At 35.9% G+C, this 22,017-nt stretch overlaps 1 protein-coding gene across 1 annotated transcript; it reads left to right on the plus strand.

The window, feature by feature from the left end:
* Positions 1–12,370: 12,370 nt before the first annotated feature.
* Vm32E (Vitelline membrane 32E) lies at positions 12,371–12,785 on the plus strand. Its single transcript, XM_073966076.1, has one exon. The coding sequence runs from the start codon at positions 12,397–12,399 to the stop codon at positions 12,778–12,780; it is 384 nt and encodes a 127-aa protein (XP_073822177.1). The 5' UTR covers positions 12,371–12,396; the 3' UTR covers positions 12,781–12,785.
* The last annotated feature ends 9,232 nt before the right edge of the window (positions 12,786–22,017 follow it).

Here is a 22,017-nt window from a genome sequence, read left to right on the forward strand (position 1 = left end):
ACTCAACAACACAGCCGACCAAGAAGAGGGCACACAAAATTCTCAATATTTGCAACTTTTGACGTGGTATGCACGCATGCTGCAAAACAAAAACAAATGAAAACATTTGTGTGCTCTTTCGTTGCGTTCGGGTCGTGTGTGTGTGAATTGCCGAAAAACTTCGTAACTTTAACAATATCAAAGCACGACATTGCTCAACAACAACCACATAGAAATTGGTTTTTGTTTGTAATGTTACTGTCATCGGTAAATGTAAACAAAACAAGGAAATGTCTATAAATTATTGGAATTTAAAAAACTAATATTTTTTCACATTTGATTGAATATTTTGAAAAACATGAATCATTCCACTAAATGCATAATTTCTCGCAGAAAGTAGAATTCTTGCAAAAGTGTTTGGGGTCGTTGGCAATTCATCGAAAAAGGAGAAGCTGCTTCAATCTTTTGTTTTTGAAAACAAAATAGGACACGTTTATTTGGGCTTTATTCTTTTCAACGAAGATATCGCAATAGTAGCAAATAAAGCCCCAATTTTTATTTTGGCGATTTTAATTATATTGACAAGTATCACAGCTTTGGTTGAAAATTTTCCAAAAGCAAAGCCTGACTATGAAAGTCTTTACAATGATGCAAACTAGGTCGGCGTAGGTAACCAAATAACGGAGATATCACAATAGTCGGTAATACATCCCATTTTTCTATTTTCTGGAAATCACGCTACAGGTCGCAATATTGATCGGATCGTCACGAAAATTTCAGGGTTAATAGGGGTCTCACAGATGAAGAAGCATATTGATTTTGGTGATGGTCGGATAATATTTAGGGGTCGGAATGTTCAAACACTTATTTGGAGAATAGTCAACATTTTATTTCAAAGCCAATATCTCTGTTTCTTTAAGAGGTATATCAAAAGCAAAACCTGGCAAGGAAAGTAGAAAATATCACCTTTACAACGGTGTAAAGCAGGTTGTCGTAGGTGGTCAAATAGCAAAGATAAGGGAATAGCCGATAATGCATCCCATTTTCCGATTTTTTTGTAATCACGCTACAGGTCGCAATTTTGATCGGATGGTCACGAAATTTTGGGGGTTAATGGGGGTCCCAAAAAGAAAGAACCCTATTGATTTTGATGATGGTCGGATAATATTCAGGGGTCGGAATGGGCAAACACTTATTTGGAGAAAGGTCAACGTTTTATTTCAAAGCCAATATCTCTGTTTCTTTAAGAGGTATATCAAAAGCAAAATCTGGCAAGGAAAGTAGAAAATATCACCTTTACAACGATGTAAATTAGGTTGTCATAGGTGGTCAAATAGCAGAGATATGACAATAGTCGATAATGCATCCCATTTCCGATTTTTTTGTAATCACGCCACAGATCGCCATTTTGATCGGATCGTCACGAAAGTTTAGGGGTTAATGGGGGTCCCACAGAGGAAGAAGCCTACTGATTTTAATGATGGTCGGATAATATTCAAGGGTCGGAATGGGCAAAAACTTATTTGGAGAAAAGGTCTACGTTTTATTTCAAAGCCAATATCTCTGTTTCTTTAAGAGGTATATCAAAAGCAAAACCTGGCAAGGAAAGTAGAAAATATCACCTTTACAACGATGTAAAGTAGGTTGTCGTAGCTGCTCAAACAACAGAGATATCGCAATAGTCGGTAATGCATCCCATTTTCCGATTTGTTTGTAATCACGCTACAGGTCGCAATTTTAATCGGATCGTCACGAATTTTTTGGCGCGGGTCCCACATAGGAAAAAGCCTATTTATTTTGGTTATAGTCGGATAATACTTAGGGGTCGAAATGGGGAAAAACTCATTTGGAGACAAATTCAAAGTTTTATTCTTTGTGAATATATCGGCTCCTAGTAGTAGTATTCCAACGGCAAAATCTGTCAATAGAAGAAAGACGGAGTCACGACAAAAGAAAGTTAATGTTGGAAGTTCGTTTGAGACATGAGAAAGAAGAAAAAGGAAAAAACTTTGGGAACAGATAATGAGGGAAATTAAGCAAATTGACCCAACAATTCTATTTAGCAAAGACGAATAAATAAAGTGTTTCGTAAACATGCTGATTTACGGCGACTAGAGTTGTACAATCTAGTTCATTTGAAAGATTTAGTTCAATAGCTCAGCTCTTTTAACTGAACTAGTTCAGTAATCTAGTTCGTAGTTCACTATCCAGTTCAATCAATCGGATCAGTAGTGAAATGGAATTCTGTAACTCATTTTTTGACATACCGACAAAAATCGGTAAAATTAAAATGCTTATAATATCGGTAATTAATGAAATTTATCGGTAAGTTAACAACCAAAATCAAGCTGTCTCTAAGTTCTACCGATAGCAACAGTGTTGTCAACTTTATTGATACTTTTCATTCATAATTTTGCGTTTTAATTTTACCGATTTTTGTCGGTAACTCAAAAATGTGTTACAGAATTCCACTATAGAATCTTTCACGGGCTCTTAATCGTTCGCTTGTTGAAAACGCATATGTATGTACATACACTAAATAGGAACAAACATTAGAATAGTATAATTAAACTACAAAAATATTACATTTAGATACATATTTTTATTCCATTCATAGAGAAAGATTAAGTTTGCATAATTTTAGAAAAAACGTCCTTCGGAAAAAATTGTAAATTTCATTTGTAGAATTTTATTTGTGTGTAGAAATTATCAGTGCGAAAAAAGCGTTGTGTATGAATGTCCCGATTTACATTAGGCGATTTTCCTTGTCGCAATTTTTCTCGTTCTCTTTTAAACTTGCCTCTTGCGCATGGTAGAAATAACCAGGTAAAGTAAATACTACAGCAAATACAACTCAACAACACAGCCGACCAAGAAGAGGGCACACAAAATTCTCAATATTTGCAACTTTTGACGTGGTATGCACGCATGCTGCAAAACAAAAACAAATGAAAACATTTGTGTGCTCTTTCGTTGCGTTCGGGTCGTGTGTGTGTGAATTGCCGAAAAACTTCGTAACTTTAACAATATCAAAGCACGACATTGCTCAACAACAACCACATAGAAATTGGTTTTTGTTTGTAATGTTACTGTCATCGGTAAATGTAAACAAAACAAGGAAATGTCTATAAATTATTGGAATTTAAAAAACTAATATTTTTTCACATTTGATTGAATATTTTGAAAAACATGAATCATTCCACTAAATGCATAATTTCTCGCAGAAAGTAGAATTCTTGCAAAAGTGTTTGGGGTCGTTGGCAATTCATCGAAAAAGGAGAAGCTGCTTCAATCTTTTGTTTTTGAAAACAAAATAGGACACGTTTATTTGGGCTTTATTCTTTTCAAGTTTTAGTGTGCGGTACGTCGTTCTGACCCGGAGGTAACATGTCAATGATATAAAGAAGCCTTTATGGGAAATAGTTTTTTTCTGATGAATAATTTTTTTTCTTCAAAAAATATATATTCCTAATATACATCGAACATAGAAATAAATATATAAAATGTCGTATGGAATTTGACACTAACATTACAGCCCAGTTCAGTCAGCTGGGTATTGCTGTTACCTTTTCTTGTTCTACCATGCCTCTTGCGTTTATACAGGCAATACTGTTTCGGAAAGTTTTGTTTTCAAAACATTGGAAATAATGTCATAAATGAAAAATATAAAAGGAATTGCCTGAAAATTGGCAGTACGAGCAAGTATTTTCCATTTCCATTCCCCAAACGTGTCTCTCCTACAAACTGAGACTAGCTTCAAGTTAACTTGCCTAATGTAAATTGGGACTATGTTCCTTCAAAGACATAAAATATAACAAGATGGGACATTTACATTGCTACTATACATCGGCAGATGGGGCTGGAGGTCTAACATAATGTTATGTTCCAATATGGTGACATAAAATTACCTATGTAAAATAATTATATGTGCAAACTAATATTGTGATATTTATTGTCGAAAACAAAATATATTTCCATTATTCTTTTTACATTGTAGTTAGTGCTTACGATTGCTTTTAAAATATAAAAGAAAATTGCGTTCTTATTAATTTCATATCGAAGAAACATAATTTATAAAAAAAAAATCATAGAAAATATTTATATGTGCAATAACGAAAATTTTTAAAAAATGCATAATAATGAACAAAATTTTTGTACATTTAACATGATATTGTATTGCCCTTGTGGCTTAGGACTTGTTGTAGCCTTCGTGTCATAGAACCGACTAGGTTCCTTAAGGTGTTATTGGTGATATACTGCCATTCCGCCAATAATGCACATTTAAATTCTTTCGGCGTCGTGCATTCCTTTGACTTCGCGAAAACTTTGGCGGATAGTATGCCCCGAAGGTCTTCAATGGGTTTGTGGCCATGAGTTACAGCTGCCCACTCCAATAACGGTACATTTCGTGCCTTTAAAACTCCTTTGTAGGTCGAACAGGGTGATTCGGGGCATTATCCTGCTGGAAAGTCCAATTATATCCGTACAGTTCTCCAGCAAAATCTATTAAGTTGTTCTCTAACAACTAAACTTATGTTTCGGCACTAATTTTTGTCGGAAAGCATAATTTAAGTTTTGTTCCTATGACACCGTGTGTAGTGGTTGGAGCGCAAGATAACTCTCGAACGGATCTGCCGATTGGGTCCAAAATTTGGCTTTCGTAATATTTTGTCCAAACTTATTTCAAGTTCAAAGATGGATTATATCGGTCCACTCCTTCCGGTACCTCCCCCACAAAAGTTCGAAAATGTTCGGAAAATTTGTGCGAACGATAACTCTTGAAGGAAGTAACCGATTTGGCCCATACTTTGCACATTATGAAATTTCTACCAGACTTAGATGAGGTTCCAATATGGACTCAATCGGTAAACTCCTTCGAGTACCTCCCACACAAAATTTCGGAAAAGTTCAGTTTAGGGCCTGCTCTCGAATCGCATTGGTTTTTGTTGTAACATCTTGTATTCACTGTCCCCTATACGAAGGTACAAGTTGCTCAGGGGCAAGTCCATACTTCCTGACAAAATAGCCTGAAAGTTGAAAAACAAACCCTATCACACCATGTTTATGGGTGGAAACGCAAGATAATTCTCGAACGGAAATTCCGATTCCGGCCAAAATTTGGCCTTCGTAATATTGTTTCCAAACTTAGTTTAAGTTCGTAGATAAGCCATATCGGTCCACTCCTTCAGGTACCTATCCCACAATAGTTCAAAAATATTCGGAAAAATTGTGCGCACGATAACTCTTGATGGGAATGACCGATTTGGTCCATACTTTACAGATTCTCATAATATCTACCAGATATAGATAAGGTTCGAATATGGACTATATTTGTCCACTCCATCCCGTACCTCCCACACAAAATTTTGGATATGTTCACTTTAAGACCTGCTATTGAATCACTTTGATTTTTGTTGAAGCAACTTACATTCGCTGCCTCAATTACGATGGTAAAAGTTGTTTCAGGGGCAAGTCCATACTTCTTGAGAAAACACCCCGAATGGTGTAAAAACCCCCTATGGCACCCCCATGGTCTATGACGGTCCATTCCTTTAAGTACATTTTCCGCAAAATTTTTGAACTTTAATCCTTATCAACATTTTTGTCGGTTCATACGACCAAAATTTTGAAACCCCCTAAATACATAAGTTTTTTGTGAAAAAAGTGTTTCAATTTGCACAGGCTGAGGGTATATCTCTGTCGGCAAAGCCGACTGATACTTTTTTACTTGTTTTTTATTTTTTGCTATCCAAAACAAGGCACATTGAAAAGTTAGTGAATGGATTCGATATATTGTCCATATTTGTATTAGGCAATTTTCCTTGCGGCAATTGTCATTTTGATGGAGAGAGAGGTGAAGTATATGGAAACACTTTGCCTCACAACACCCTCTCTCACCGACAAACTGACATGTAAATATGGACGTTAGATTATGTTATGTCAAAAATGTTCTTTATGTAGAAATTACTTTTATTACAATGGGGGTTGACACTTCACATTGGTCCGAAACATAAACAAAACCCATTACATTACGAAGGCTTCACTTAGCACAGAAGACGGCGTCACTTTATTCATATGTGAATGACATGCTGAACTAGATTGTGAATCGTTCGTTCGTTGATCGTTCTTCGTGGATCTTTCGGTCGGGGCTATAATGAACTATATCGACTGATCTAGTTCAAACGCTCTTTTCAATGAATCGTTCAATTGAACTAGTTCGTTCATGAACTATACAACTCTAACGGCGACGTCTTCTTTTTTTAGCTGTGTTCCTTTACTTACCTGAGGTTACCATTTTAACCATTTGTTACCATTTTTAACCTGGAAAGCGTTCCTTAACCCCGAAAAGTGGCAAATCTGGAAGCAATTTTTAAGAAAGTGAGAGGGGAGAGAGAGCGAAAATGGCTTTCTCTTCTACCACAGGCTACCGGCAAAATTTCTGCAGGTAGAAAATGGCAGAACTGATTTTTCGACTTTTGTTTGACGATTATTTCACAAAATGGACGAAAAATCGAAGAAAAAGTTGAACACTGACAACACTAAATTAAAAACTGTGAAATAAAAGACGAAAATTGATTTTTTATGTTTTTTCTGACATTGATGCCGGATCTACCATTTTTCCGTTCCTTTACTTTTCTGGTAAAAATGTTCATGAGAGAGCAATTTTGAACAATTTTGACACTTTTCTCTTTTACCACTCTTACCATTAAAAAAGTAAAGGAAAAAAGCTTTTAATATTAAGTCTGTCTGGTTACTTTCCCAGCAAGAATTGTCCAGCAAGAACTTTCTCAGAGAGTAAGGGGTTTTTATTCTCTTTTGCTAGAAAAATGTAAGAAGTAAACAGACACCTTCCCAGCAAAAACCAGCAAGCAATCAGCTGACTTGCCAAAACAGAACAATTTGTCCGCCAACAAAGGAAGCAAACACGTTGTATTTTATTAAAAATAAAAAAGAAAATGAAACAAAAAAGTATTTTTCCACTTTACAAATTTGTTCTCCATAAAACAATACAATTAGACTATGTTATTTCCACAATAAAATTGTTTTTAATGTTCACAAACATAAATCAACAAAAAACTAAAAACGGCTGATTGATTGTTTTCAGGAAGAAGAAGAGCTTGCAAGTGCTTGCTAGAAGAAATTTGTCCAGCAAGAATTTGCAAGCTCTCAGTGAAAGAACTGTCAAAATGTCTCTCTCGAATTGCTCTCTTTTGCTGGTTTTTTGTGTTAACAGACGACTTCCAGCAACAATTGGTACAAATTGTTACAAATTTTAGGGTAACCAGACACAGCTATTATTGTTTATACATCTGCGATTTGAATCAAGATTATTGGCACTCAATTAGAAAGTGCTATTCAAGAATAACCCAAATATTTCATTCATTGTCAAAACCAAATTTTACATAAAGTAATCTGCAATGTAAAAACTGCATTTACATATGAAGTCAGCCATGTTTTGCCTGCAAATGAAGACATCAGTTGGCCCCTCTCCACACTAGTATGAATTTCATTAAAAAATTTCATGAAATTAGGCGTTCTTAGCTCGAATTTCCCACTACAGAATTTTTATGACTTTACTCTACTATGGAACTCGATCTAGAGACGAATAATTTCGTGTCAAAATTTCAGTGAAATTACTGTAGTGTGGCCCGGTACTTGGCAGTATTGTATCACCTTCTTTCTTGCACTTTCTTGCACCAATCTATTCAAGTCACATTTTGTTGGACGAATAAAGCGAAATCACAATGTTAATGCAGTTGGCAACGCAAATTGACATTCTGTGCCGAGCACCATCTAGTTGTCATCTCTCGAACCAATAGTTAGCGTAGCGGAGACATAGACTAATCAAAAATAGACAACGGAATGCTTCTGCTTTATTGTTCAAAAAATTGTCAGATTAGGATGGCGGTGGTGTGCAAAAAAAAAAAACGAAAAAACATAAATTTACACAATAATACAAATATATTTGCAAATAAGCCACAAAAACTAAAAAGTTTCATACCGCGAATGATTCGAATTGAGTAGCTATGGTGCGGAAAAATAAAAAACTCAACGCTTTGAGTATGTACCATCCGAATTATATGTACCATATATTTGATTACCCTATAGACATTGGACCAATTCTCATAGATTAGCTATAGACACACAGATGTCGCTACGAGCCTTAGATTTTTGTTGAATTTTTATTGCGTTTAAATTTAGGATTTCTTTATATTAAAATCCATCCAAACAATGTAATTTGTATTGTACCCCACTACAGTATACCATAGCTAATGAATCGTATAGACAAAGAGATTATAGTGTGCTTCTTTTTTGTAGGTGTCGCCCTTACGGAAACTTCTTAATCTTTTCACTCAATTTCACAGTGTTTTGGGGTAAATTGCAATATTTTGTTGAATTTGTTTATATGAGGATGTAGATCTGGCCAAACATTATCCGCATATAGTCTTTTATCAGAATAAATAGTTTACAATCTATAGCAACTATAAATAAAACTACTAAGGCCATCTACCAATTTTCGACAATTCGAAGATAAATGCTGAGAGCAAATCCATGTCTATACGATTCATTCAAAAATGAAAAATTCTCGAAGAATGTGAAAATTAATAACTAACAATTAAAAAAGTATCAGTCGGCTTTGCCGACAGAGAAAGTATCAATTCACATAGGCTAAGGGTCTATGTTAATTGAAACTTTCATATACGGTGAGATCGAATGCATTTAGGGTCATTTCAGTATTTTGTGGCATTTTGTGGCTTGCCGACGAAAATGTGGATTAGGATTAAAAATCAAAAGTGTTGCAGAGGAGGTACTTAAAGGAATGTACCGACATAGTCCATTATGGAAGTGATTCTTATTTTAGGAGTCATCGTATTACCTTTGGACTAGTGTGCCAGGATGTATGGAATTTTCCACGGAAAACATAATATCGCTGTAAACAGGACCACAACGTACAGCATCGGTATACATTTTCAAAGGATCTTCGAACAGACCTTAAACTGCACTTAGACACAAATGTTGAACTTTTGTGGAGGAACCTCCATTTTTGAAGTTAAACTAAAGTTGGACAAAATATTAGGAGATCAAAAGTTCGGACCAAATTTGTTCAAGAGATATGGTGCATACCATTTAAGTGACATTTTTTTAAATATTCGGGTTAAGTACCGAAAGTTGTGGACCGGTATTGCCTATCTTCGAACTGAAACTATGACAAAATATGACGAAGGGCAAATTTTGGACCAAATCGAGAGTTATCGTGCTCTCCAGCCACTACATATGGTACCATTCTGGCTGTCTTCTCAAAAAGTTTGGGCTTGCCTCTGAAAAAACTTTTACCGTCGTAATTGAGGTACCGAATGCAAGTTGCTTCAACAAAAATCAAAGTTATATATTATTATCTTAAAGTGAACTTATCGTGCGAACAATTTTTCCGAACATTTTTGAACTTTTGTGGGGGAGGTACCTGAAGGAGTGGACCGATATAGCATATCTTCGAGCTTAAACTATGTTTGGACAAAATATTACGAAATCCAAATTTTGGACCAAATCGGCTGATCCGTTCGAGAGTTATCGTGCGCTCCAACCATTACACACGATGTCATAGGGGTTTTTTTGCAACTTTCAGGCTATTTTATCAGGATGAAACTTGTACTGTCGTATGTGGGGCAGTAAATACAAGTTGTTACAACAAGATCCAAGCGATTCGAGAGCAGATCCTAAGCTGAACTTTTCCGAAACTTTGTGTGGGAGGTACCCGAAGAAGTAGGCCGATTAAGTCCATACTAGAACCTCATCTAAGGTGGTAGAGTTTCCACGTTGTGCAAATTATGGACCAAATTGGTTACTTCCTTCAAGAGTTATCGTGCGCACAAATTTTCCGAACATTTTCGAACTTTTATGGGGAAGGTACCGGAAGGAGTGGACCGATATAACCCATCTTCCAAATATTACGAAAGCCAAATTTTGAACCAAATCGGTTCATCCGTTCGAGAGTTATCGTGCGCCGGAGCGCTTTTTCAATAAATCGCGATTTAAGTTGACATTTGTAGGGGTTGTCTAGGTTTTCACGATTTTGCTTGGAAACCGCAACTCCTATCAAAATGGGACTAAAGAAAATGTTGTAGCTATAAAAATTTTCTACAAGATCGACCTTTATGGTATTTTCGTAGTTGTTACCATTTTTGAGATTTAGAAGTTCAAATTGGGACAATGCAGTGACTGTATCGCCCCCTTATAAAACAATGTCATGAAGGGTGCGCCTTAACTAACTTTTGATGAAACCCGTTTATACAGGGAAAGTTTTTGTGAATTCTGAAACAGCAGTGTTCATAGATGAGAAAAATCCAAAAACAAGAAAAAATCGCTGTAGGGATTTTTAAATAAATCGCGGTCAAAATCCAAATTATTAGGTGTTTTTTAGGTTTTCACGATTTTGCTTGGAAACCGCAAGTCCAATCGAAATGGAACTAAAGAAAATGTTGTAGCTGTGAAAATTCTCTAGAGGATTGACGTTTATCATTTGTTCCCAGCTTGTACCATTTGTGAGATAAAGAAGCTCAGTTTACATTTTTAGGTTTTTTGTTGGGGTTTCGCGATTTTGCTTGCATACAGTAAGTCTTATCGATATGGGACCTGAGAAAATCTTAAAGCTGTGAAAATTATCTACAAGACTGGCTTAAGTAACTTATCCTAAGTTTTACCATTTCTTTAGATATATAAGTTTAAGTTGAGAATTTGCAGTCATGACATTCTTTTATAAGGGGGCGATACAGAATTGAATTGAATTTAAATTGTCCCGATTTGAACTTCTATATCTCAAAAACGGTAAAACCGACAAGAATACCAAAAAGGCCAATCTTGTAGAGAATTTTCATAGCTACAACATTTTCTTTAGTCCCAATTTGATAGGACTTGCGGTTTCTAAGCAAAATCGTGAAAACCTAAACAAACTCTAAAAATTTCAACATACATCGCGATTTATTTAAAAAGCGCTCCAGCGATTTTTTTGTTTTTTGATTTTTCTCATCTATGAACTTTGTAGTTTCAGAAACAGCAAAAACTTCCAAGGTGTAAGCACCTTCCATTTAAAATTGTTTCAAGAGCACCGTGTAGCATAAATGCTGAGGGTATAAAAAACCTATGATTTATGTGGTGTTTTTCAATCAAACGGTCCAAGTTGTTATCGTTGGAGCTGTAGCAGAGCTATTGTGTTCACAAGGGACTGAGGTGACAGGCGTTGGTTGGCCCAGTGAACTCGGCTCGTTCTGCATAATAGAGTCCATGGTTGCGGGTGTTAGATATAGCTCTCCACGTGACACCACGGGGAGGTATGTGCCCAATTGAACTGAAAGAGAAACCAATATAAATCCTAGACATTGCCATGTTAATGTCGATGTGGGACATTATTCTATTAGAAAAATATACTTTTCTGATTTTTATTACAAACTCACATCTATGTCCGTGTACTCTCCAAATCATCAGAAATTAATGGAGAATATGTTTGCGTACATAAAATGACTCTCTTGCGCGATGTTGCATTTTTTATCGAATTCATATCAAAAGCATTACAAAGTTGATAGCAAAAATATATTTCAAAATGTTATGACAGCATTTAACACCACCCCTCTACATGCGTACTACATTACACTGAAGGGTACACGGGGCAGTCAAATGAATATTTGTTAATTTAGCATTTCCATTAACAACTTTTATGTTTGCTTCTGTTGTTGGCTAAAGTGTTTAAACAATTTTCCACAATAGTTCTGGGTGACGTTATTTGTATTTTTTTTTTTTTTTTGCAAAATATTAAAACGTACACAAATAAATATGTACATAAGTATGAATGTACGTACATGCGTATACTACCATGCCACATTAAACATAGCCATAGTTTTTGTATTCCGAAATTACTCCAGCAAAAGGAAATTACAATAAAAAATGCGTAAGAATGTTGACCTAATTCGTAATTTTGCCAAATTTGCAGGAAGTAGAGAAAAAAATGATGACATTTGTTGAACCTACTTTAAGTTCAAACACTGAACTCAATACGGGAATCACCAACCATCATAACGGCAACAACAACAAACAATCAGGCAGCCACATGCAGTCAGTCATCATAACCTCGATAGTTCCGATAATAACGCTTATCCAACAACAATTGCTTGAAGCTTTTTTTACAGGAAGCCAAGTTTGTTTTATTACAAAACGAAAGAAAATCAAAGAGAATTGAAAAATGCCAACTGAACTAAATCCACTGAAAATCCCACGCACACAGTCACAATGGAAAAAATTAAAGTTATTTGTTTTTATTCTGCAAATAGCAGTAGCAGCTATAAGAAGTATAAAAACTTTACATAGCAAAGAAATCGTGCTAGTGACAGAGTAACGCCCTCACAAACCTATCATCAATTGGACATCATGAATTCATTTATTGCATTGTTGGTTGTTTTATGTGCTGCGGTCACAGTTAGTGCATACGGTGGAGCCGGTGGTGTTGGCGGTGGTGTTGGCGGCGGTGTTGCAGGTCTAACTTTACCTGCTCCTCCCTGTCCCAAAAATTACTTATTCAGCTGTCAACCAAATCTTGCACCTGCTCCTTGCGCTCCATCTGGTTCCTATGGATCTGCTGGTGCCTTTGGATCCGCTGGTGGCTTTGGATCCGCTGGTGGCTTTGGATCTGCTGGTGCCTATTCTGAAAATTATCCAACCGTTGTGAGTGCACCTTACGTCCATTATCAATCCGGCGTTCCGGCATATCTGCCATATCAAAATTTCTATGGTCATGGTGTAGCGACTAATTAGAAACAATTGATTACAGGACTACCGTTATGTTTTGAAATAAAGGAACAAATATGTTAAAGATTGAAAATTTGTAATGGTTTCAATTTTTCTGCGAAAGAAATTGGGTGGAAACAAGGTTTTCTCTTAACTAATACAATGAACAAAATAAGGCAATACATTGTGGATGAACACGTGACAGCCTACACAGGGCTGTGGTTAGGTCTGTGCTACTTCTGTGCCAAGCTAAAAAGTCTGAAATTAAAATAATAGACTGTCCGTACGAACATCACTTTCTTAACGATTATATTACAATTGCTACCTGAAACATGGTACAATGGGGAGATGTAACGAATATTTAGTTTTGTTTTAATTCAAATCGTCCAGATACATTATCAAAACAAGTAGGAACGGCATTAAGTTCGGCCGGGCCGAACTTGTTATACCCTCCGCCACAAATTGTAATGAAGTAAAATGGAACAATTAGTTTCCTTTTGCTTATGAAGAAGACTAAATACCAAAATTCAGTAAAACAATGTGGCTAACCTTCAAAATACTGAATTTCGGGAGGTACCGTTCTATGGAACTATATCAAAACGTCGATCTATACCGACACATTTCTGACGGAACATTTTTAGACTCAAAGAATGCTAAATACCAAATTTCCGATATTTCGGTAGACTAAATACCAAATTTCAGCCATTTCGGTGGAATATTGAGGTCACAACCTTCAAAATATCGAAAATTGGGATGTACCTAAAAATTTCAGATGGAAAGTTTTGTATCCTCAACGAAGACTTAATACCAAATTTAAGCCATTTCGTTGGTATATTGAGGCCACAACAATACCAAGCATTCTAGGAGTAATATAAACTTCTATACCAAATTACAAATCTCTATCTTAAAAATTGCGAGCTGTATATTGATTTCAACAGAAACATATAATTATATCGACTTAGAATTTTACCCTGACCAAGAATATACATACTTTATAGGGTCTCCGATGAATATTTCGATGTGTTCCAAACGGAATGACAAATTTAATTATACGCTCCATATTATGGTGGAGGCTATAAATTAGACAGAACCAATTTCTTCAAGCAAAACACCTATGTAGCAGCGGGCATATTCTGACATAAATGCGGCGATTTTCTCGCTCCTCATTAAAAAGTAACCTAGTCATCTGTGTAGCTTTAATACACTGTGCAACAAATTTTTTTCAAAATGATGGGGAAAACCGAAAAGAATATGAAAGTAGAGCTAACAAGTAAAAAAGCATTAAGTTCGGCCGGGCCGAACTTTTCATACCCTCCACCATAAAATATTCATTCCCGTCCCCAACTTTAAGTGAGTACGTTAAAATGTCAGATAATGTACATAAAATGCTTCATTTGGGAGGCCCTTTTTAATGGTGCCTATATCTAACTGTTGACAATTTTTGGTGGGCTAGAAATTGGGAGGTACTGTTATATAGGGGTTATAATAAAACATGGGCCTATGTTGACAGTTTTTGATGGGAGCCCCTAATAACTCCTAATTCGGTTAAAAAATTTAGCTAGAATCCTCAAAATATCGAAAATCGGTACATAACGTGGGAACTTCAAATGTCATTAACAGATAGTTCGGAGGTATCTGGGCTATATGAGAATATGAACATAAATGAACAATTTCTGTTGCAGAATTTTTGTTGACTTTTAAATTTCAAATTACAGAAAGTTCGTCCAAAAAATAAAGCTAAGGCACGGAAAATCGGGAGGTTTGTTTTGGGGCTATACAAAAACATGGACCTAAGTTCGGTTAAACATTTTAAGTAAAATCCTCAAAGTACCGAAAATCGGGACGTATCGTTATAATGGGGCTATGTTGAAAATTGTTGATGCAGATGTGTGGTGACCACTACAACCTTCAAATGTCAAATTACAGTTAGTTCTGTTAAAAATTGTAGCTAAAATTGCCAAATTACTGAAAATTGGGAGGTACTGTTACATGGGAGCTATATCCGAACATGGACCTATGTTGACAATTTTTGATGGAGAGGTGTTGTGACCACTAAGAACTTCAAATGTCAAATTACTGCTAGTTCGTTTTAATATTGTAGCTAAAATCATCAAATTACTGAAAATCGGGAGGTACCGTTATACGGGGGCTTTCTTGACAATTTTTGGTGGAGAGGTGTGGTGACCACTAAGAATTTCAAATGTCAAATGTTCAAATTACAGATAATTCGGTTAAAACTTGTTGGTAAAATTCTCAAAATACCTGAAATCTTACCGCCCGATTTCATGGGGGCTATTCTAAAACATGGACCTATGTCCACTAGTTATATAAATTTATTGACATTTAAGAACCCTAAATGTCAATTGATACCTAAATCGGTCTGAAAATGCAGATAAAAACTTCAAAATGTCGTAAATCGGGGGTACCGTTATATGGGGGCTATACTAAAACGTGGACCTAGTTAAACAACTTTTGTTATATAAGTTTAGTTACACTTAAGAACCCTAAATGTCAAATTATAGCTATATCGGTCTGAAAATGTAGCTAAAAACGTCAAAATACCGTAAATCGGGGGGTACCGTTATATGGGGGCTATACCAAAACGTGGACCTATGCCCACAAGTTTTGTCACATAAGTTTATTGACATTTAAGAACTTCAAATGCCAAATTATAGCTTCATCGGTCTGAAAATGTAGCTAAAACCGTCAAAATACCGTAAATCGGGGGTACCGTTATATGGGGGCTATACCAAAACGTGGACCTATGTCCACAACTTTTGTTAAATAAGTTTATTGACATTTAAGAACCCTAAATGTCAAATTATAGCTACATCGGTCTGAAAATTTAGCTAAAAACGTCAAAATACCGTAAATCGGGGGCTACCGTTATATGGGGGCTATACCAAAACGTGAACCTATGTCCACAAATTTTGTTATATAAGTTTACTGACACTTAAGAACCCTAAATGTCAAATTATAGCTAAATCGGTCTGAAAATGTAGGTACAAACGTCAAAATACCGCAAATCGGGGGGTACCGTTATATGGGGGCTATACCAAAACGTGGACCTATGTCCACAACTTCTAATATATAAGTTTATTAACACTTAAGAACCATAAATGTCAAATTATAGCTACATCGGTCTGATAATGTAGCTAAAAACGTCAAAATACCGTATATCGGGGGGTACCGTTATATGGGGGCTATACCAAAACGTGGTCCTATGTCCACAACTTTTGTTATATATGTTTATTGATACTTAAGAACCCTAAATGTCAAATAATAGCCAAATCGGTCTAAAACTGTAGCTAAAACCGTCAAAATACCTTAAATCGGGGGGTACCGTTATCTGGGGGCTATACCAAAACGTGGACCTATGTCCACAACTTTTCTTATATAAGTTTACTGATACTTAAGAACCCTAGGTGTCAAATTATAGCTAAATCGGTCTAAAAATGTAGCTAAAAACGTCAAAATACCGCAAATCGGGGGGTACCGTTATATGGGGGCTATACCAAAACGTGGACCGATATAGCCCATCATCGAACTTGACCTGCCTGCAAACAAAAGACGCATTTTCCCAAAATTTCAGCGTCCTATCTCCATTTTTGTGGATGATAGAGTGATTACCACAGACGGACGGACGGACGGACGGACGGACGGACGGACGTGCTCAGATCGACTTAGAATTTTACCCTGATCAAGAATATATATACTTTATAGGGTGGCAAATCAGTATTTCAATGCGTTACAAACGGAAAAACAAACTTAATATACCCTCCATACTATGGTGGAGGGTATAAAAATATGAGACACGCGTATCGGCGTTTTTAAGGTTTACATCGGGAATAACCAAAGTAGGCGAGGCAAGTTCCACCCATTTATAGTTTTTTTTTTTAATATTCGAGTTAAGAGATCTTGGAATCTTTGCATTTAGGTATATAGTGTATTTGGCAACTTTACTTAGGAGGATGTGGGGAATATTTTTGTTAAAAATGTTAACACTCTTGCGGTTCGTCAAAGGGGTGTTTTTAGTCCTTTTGTTCGAAAATCATTGAAATTCCCCTTTAAACTGTGATCACATCCAAATATTCTACAAAATTGTTCGTCATAAAATTTTATAATAGGTCTCAGAATACACCAAATCTTTAAATCTTATCCAATCGCCAGGAATCCCTAAAAATGAAAAACACGTTGTAGGGTTACAGACGGACTTCATCTGAGTTCCTTCTTTCCTTCTTTTTTGTGTTGATACATGGAAGTATGGTAACATGGGGAGGGTGTGCCACGTTTTTGTTCAAAATGTTCAATATCAACACCGTTAAAGTTTCTTCAAATATAAGCATATCTTGGATATACATAAGTTTTGATATATAAATGTTTATAATTTTGTTTTTAAAATATAATTTTTGAGAATTTACAAAATGTCTAAAAAGTGGATGCCTACGCCAAGGGACTCTTAAACTTCATTTACCATACTTCTTCCTTAAATATCAAAATTTTACAATAAAGGGACGTTTTATCTATTGAATAATCAAAATTATACTCAAATTGTCAAAAAGAAACAGATCCTAGCATTCAACTTTTCCAGCAATAATTACTCAGCAAGTTCCAGCAAACTCTCTCAATGAATTTTACTCTCACAAACTCTCTCAAGCAAGAAAAATTGCAGAAAGTTATCGAACAGCATTTTGTAGGAACTTGCAAGAAAGTCAGCTGTTTCCGAAAATGTATGAAAATTGTTTTGTTTCTTTTAATATTTTAAACCAAATGGAACAAAGTCTCGGTCCACACTAGCGTGAATTTCATTAAAAATTTTCATGAAATTATGCGTCTCTAGATCGACTTGCATAGTAGAGTAAAATCATAAAATTGCTGCAGTGAGGAATTCGATTTAAGAACGCCTAATTTCATGAAATTTTTTAATGAAATTCACGCTAGTGTGGACCGGGACAAAAACACAAATTTTAAAATTAGATTTTACTTATTTAAAGCAATAATCATATCCACAACGCTTTAGAGACTAAAAAAATTTGCAATTGTGAAATTTTCTTGGTTAAAAATGCATCTTTTCTAGTCTTTACAGTTCTATGACTTTGAACAATATGTTATTAGGGTTAGGTAAGTCGACTTTCGATTAATCGACTTTTTGCAGTCAAAAGTCTAAAAATCGTAGTCGACATTATTGCTTTCCATTACCTATCTCTAGGGTATATTAGTCCCGGTCCACACTAGCGTGAATTTCATTATAAAATTTCATGAAATTAGGCGTTCTTAAATCGAATTCCCCACTACAGCAATTTTATGATTTTACTCTACTATGGGAGTCGATCTAGAGACGCATAATTTCATGCAATGTTTTCAATGAAATCACTCTAGTGTGGACCGGGACTTACGTTTGTTTCACGATTTTCGGTATTTTGATGATTTTTGCAACATTTTAGCAGTGGACAGAAAAGGAGATCATTTTGAGGTGGAGGGTACAAAAACTTCGGTCCTTCCGAACTTAACGTTCTTTTACTTATTCTTTTTCGAAGTTTTTCCTATTGCTTGAGATCTTCGGGTCTCAAGCTTAAATAATTTTTTGTCTTTTCCTCACTAAGGTGCTTGGAATATCATTGTACAATTTTCCTTCCACTATTTCGGAGAAAAAAAAAAACGTTGAATAGAGTTGACTCCTCCAGACTTCTTTCATAATTGAGCATCGGTGTGCCCTAATAGAGTTTTAGAGAAAAGTAAAACTTCGTTAAGTCCGGGCCGAACTTTTAATACCCTCAACCATGAAATGTTCTTAACCAAAATGGAATAATTATTTATTTTCCTTCCTTCCTGTCCATAAGTTTAGGTACAAACATGTTTCCAACACGGATGTTTCGATTTTACTTTGGGTTGTCTATGCCTACATTATCTAATCTAACACTGTGTGTAATTTTTTGAGTCATGTTTTATTAACCATATTCTGACACCGCAGTGTGATAGAACACCAAAAATGAGAAGACACGTGTCTCACCGTTTTTCCCTATCTCATCAACTTTTGCGGTTATAGGCCCCCAAAGGTTTGAGGCTTTGATGTAAAAAGGGTCATTTACTCAGGACTATATCTTCCAAACCGTTACGAAATTTGAATTTACCTCAGAGGCAAAGTTGTACCTCTTATCTTAAAGAACAAAATTTGTGAACACATATAGCCCATCAAACTTCATCTGCAAGGTCAAAATCGCCATGGTCAAATTTCTTTTAAAATTTTTCTCAAGTTTTGTTATACAGCTTTCAAACCGATCAAATTTGAAGCAAGCAACCAACTACAAAAATTTACCTCAGATCTCAATAAACATCTTTTTAGAATATACAAACTCTGTAGAAACGGATCTTAATAGTCAAAATAGAACAACGATTGGGATTTTTATCCTCTTTTCTAGGATTCTGCTCCATAGATATTAAACCGTTCAAAATTCAAGAAAACAATCAACCACAATAGCGTAGCAAAGGCATCAATAAACAACTTTCTGGAATATGCGAAATGTCTATGAACGGTTCTTAATGGTAAAAATAGCAAAAATCTTTTGAAAATATCCAATTTTTATACTTTTTTCTCCGACTCTGGTCCAAAGATACACAACCGCCCAAAAATTTGAAAGCTGTATAACAAAACTTGAGAAAATTTTTAAAAGAAATTTAACCATGGCGATTTTGACCTTGCAGATGAAGTTTGATGGGCTATATGTGGTCACAAATTTTGTTCTTTAAGACAAGAGGTACAACTTTGCCTCCGAGATAAATTCAAATTTCCTAACGGCTTAGAAGATATAGTCCTGACAAAATGACCCTTTCTACATCAAAGCCTCAAACCTTTGGAGGCCTATAACCGCGAAAGTTGATGAGATAGGGAAAAACGGCGAGACACGTGTCTTCTCATTTTTGGTGTTCTATCACACTGCGGTGTCAGAATATGGTTAATAATTTTCGTGTTGCACAGTGTAATCTAAAAAAATGTGTTCGATCAGGTGGGAGCCATATCAAAGTGTGTATAAATGTTGGCAATTTTTGGTGGAAATGTTTTGTGACCACTGGGAATCTCAAATATCAAATATCGGGTAGTTCCGTCAACATTGTAGTTAAGTGTGGTGTTTTTGTGACCAATGGGAACCTCAAATGTCAAATTACAGCTAGTTCGGTTAAAATTTTTTGCTGAAATCCTCAAAATAACGAAAATCGGGAGGTGCGTTATATGGAGACTATACCAAAACATGGACTCATGCTGACGATTTTTGGTGGAGAACTTTCTTGACAACTGAGAACCTCAAATGCCAAATATGGGGTACCTTCAAACAATGTAGCTAAAACCTTCAAAATACCGAAAATCGGGAGGTACCGTTATCTGGGGGCTATACAAAAACATGGACCTATGTTGACGATTTTTGGTGGAAAAGTTTCGTGACCACTGTAAACCTCAAATGCCAAATTATAGCTAGTTGAGGTAAAATTGTAGCTAAAATTCTCATAATACCGGATAGGGGGAGTCTACAAAAAACCGAAAATCGGGAGGTGGAGTTATATGGACTTATTTTTAAGTTTTTTGGAGAACTTTCGTGACCATAGGGGACCTCAAATGTCAAATTACTGCTAGTTCGGTTGTAGCTAACATAATCAATATACCGAAAATCGGGAGGTAGCGTTATATGGGGCTATACCAAAACATGGATCTATGTTGATGATTTTTAGTGGAGAAGTTTTGTGGAACCTCAAATGTCAAATTGCAGCTAGTTCGGTTTAAAATTGTAGCTAAAATCATCAATATACCGAAAATCGGGAGATACCGTTATATTAGGGCTATACCAAAACATGGATCTATGTCCATCTAAGTCGATTTATTCATGCCCGACCTTCCGTTCGTCTGTGATAATCACTGTACATCCAGAAAAATTAAGATAGAATGCTGACATTTTGGAAAGGTGTGTCTTTTGTTTGCCGGCAGGTCAAGTTCGAAGATGGGCTATATTGGTCCACGTTTTGGGAGGTAGCTCTTTATTAGGTTTTTTGACCTTTTTAGCTACATTTCCGTGCCGAATCAGCTATAATTTGTAGCTATAGGGTCCTAGTGGTCAAAAAAGGTATATACCAAAAATCGTAGACTTATGTTCATTTTTAGGATAGCCACCATATAAGGGACCTCCCTGGTTTAGCTTATTTCTTTTTTGATACGTTTGAAAATGTACCAATTCAATTTGGAATTAAGGGTACGAGGTGGTCAAAAAACTTCTTCACCACACTCTCCTTGAAACTGCATGACATTTTCAATCGGGCTTTAATGGTGATCTGAAAAGATACGACAAAATTAAGTAAACATTTTTGGGCCATTTCACCCGCAAAATATTTTATGAATTACTCTGGGTGGAACCCGACATCCATTTAAAATTTCATGACGATCGGTCCATAATTGCGGCCTCTTTTTCGAGATATGTAAACCGGTGAATTTTGAGTAAAACTAACTTATAAATAAACCCTTGCACAGTCGTAGCACTTACATGGGAAGGTGTGACAAAAATACTTCTAGATAATATATCTAACTGAAATTTTTTATCAATGGGTCCTAGTTGCCTAAAAACAATCTAACCAAAATATTGCAGTCCTAGGTCCAAATTTTCGCGTGGTTCCCATGAAACGAATCATCCTGAATTGAAGTATTTTACTGTTACCAACGTATTGTTCAAACAAATTTGCTGTAATCCGGTACCAGGAGTTCTTATTGCATGATAAATCGAAAAATTTTCTATATTGGTCCATGATTTGGTTACTACCTGTATGATTTATATCTCGATTTCTTTCGGCAGATGTTAACCAAATATTCAAGCCGGATAGATTTTAACAATGAGCTCAGAGTTCAGAATAACACATTATAAAGAAATGTCATATCGGTACACTTTTGACCACAGCCTCTGATAGGGTTAAAAAAAAAAAAAAAAAAAACATTGTTCCACAACATCCCATACGGGACAAGGGAGACTTCTCTCATATCAATGAGTGCACCCCGATTCATGTTAGCTCAATGATATGGGACCTACTGTTTATCGCCGAGTCCGAACGGCGTGTCTAAAGACACCACTTGTAGAGAAGTTTTACAAGGCTAAAATACTCAGGAAATGTCGCCAACATTACTGAGGGGTATTTTGCCACCGTTGAAAAATGTTTGATGTTGCCTGGCCGGGGAATCGAACCACCGACCTTCTGCGTGCAAGGCGGGCGTGCATACCATTGCACCACGGT

This window comes from Musca autumnalis, unplaced genomic scaffold (genome assembly GCF_047663935.1).
Source record: "Musca autumnalis isolate F117 unplaced genomic scaffold, ASM4766393v1 scaffold_2, whole genome shotgun sequence".
NCBI classification, from domain to species: domain Eukaryota; kingdom Metazoa; phylum Arthropoda; class Insecta; order Diptera; family Muscidae; genus Musca; species Musca autumnalis.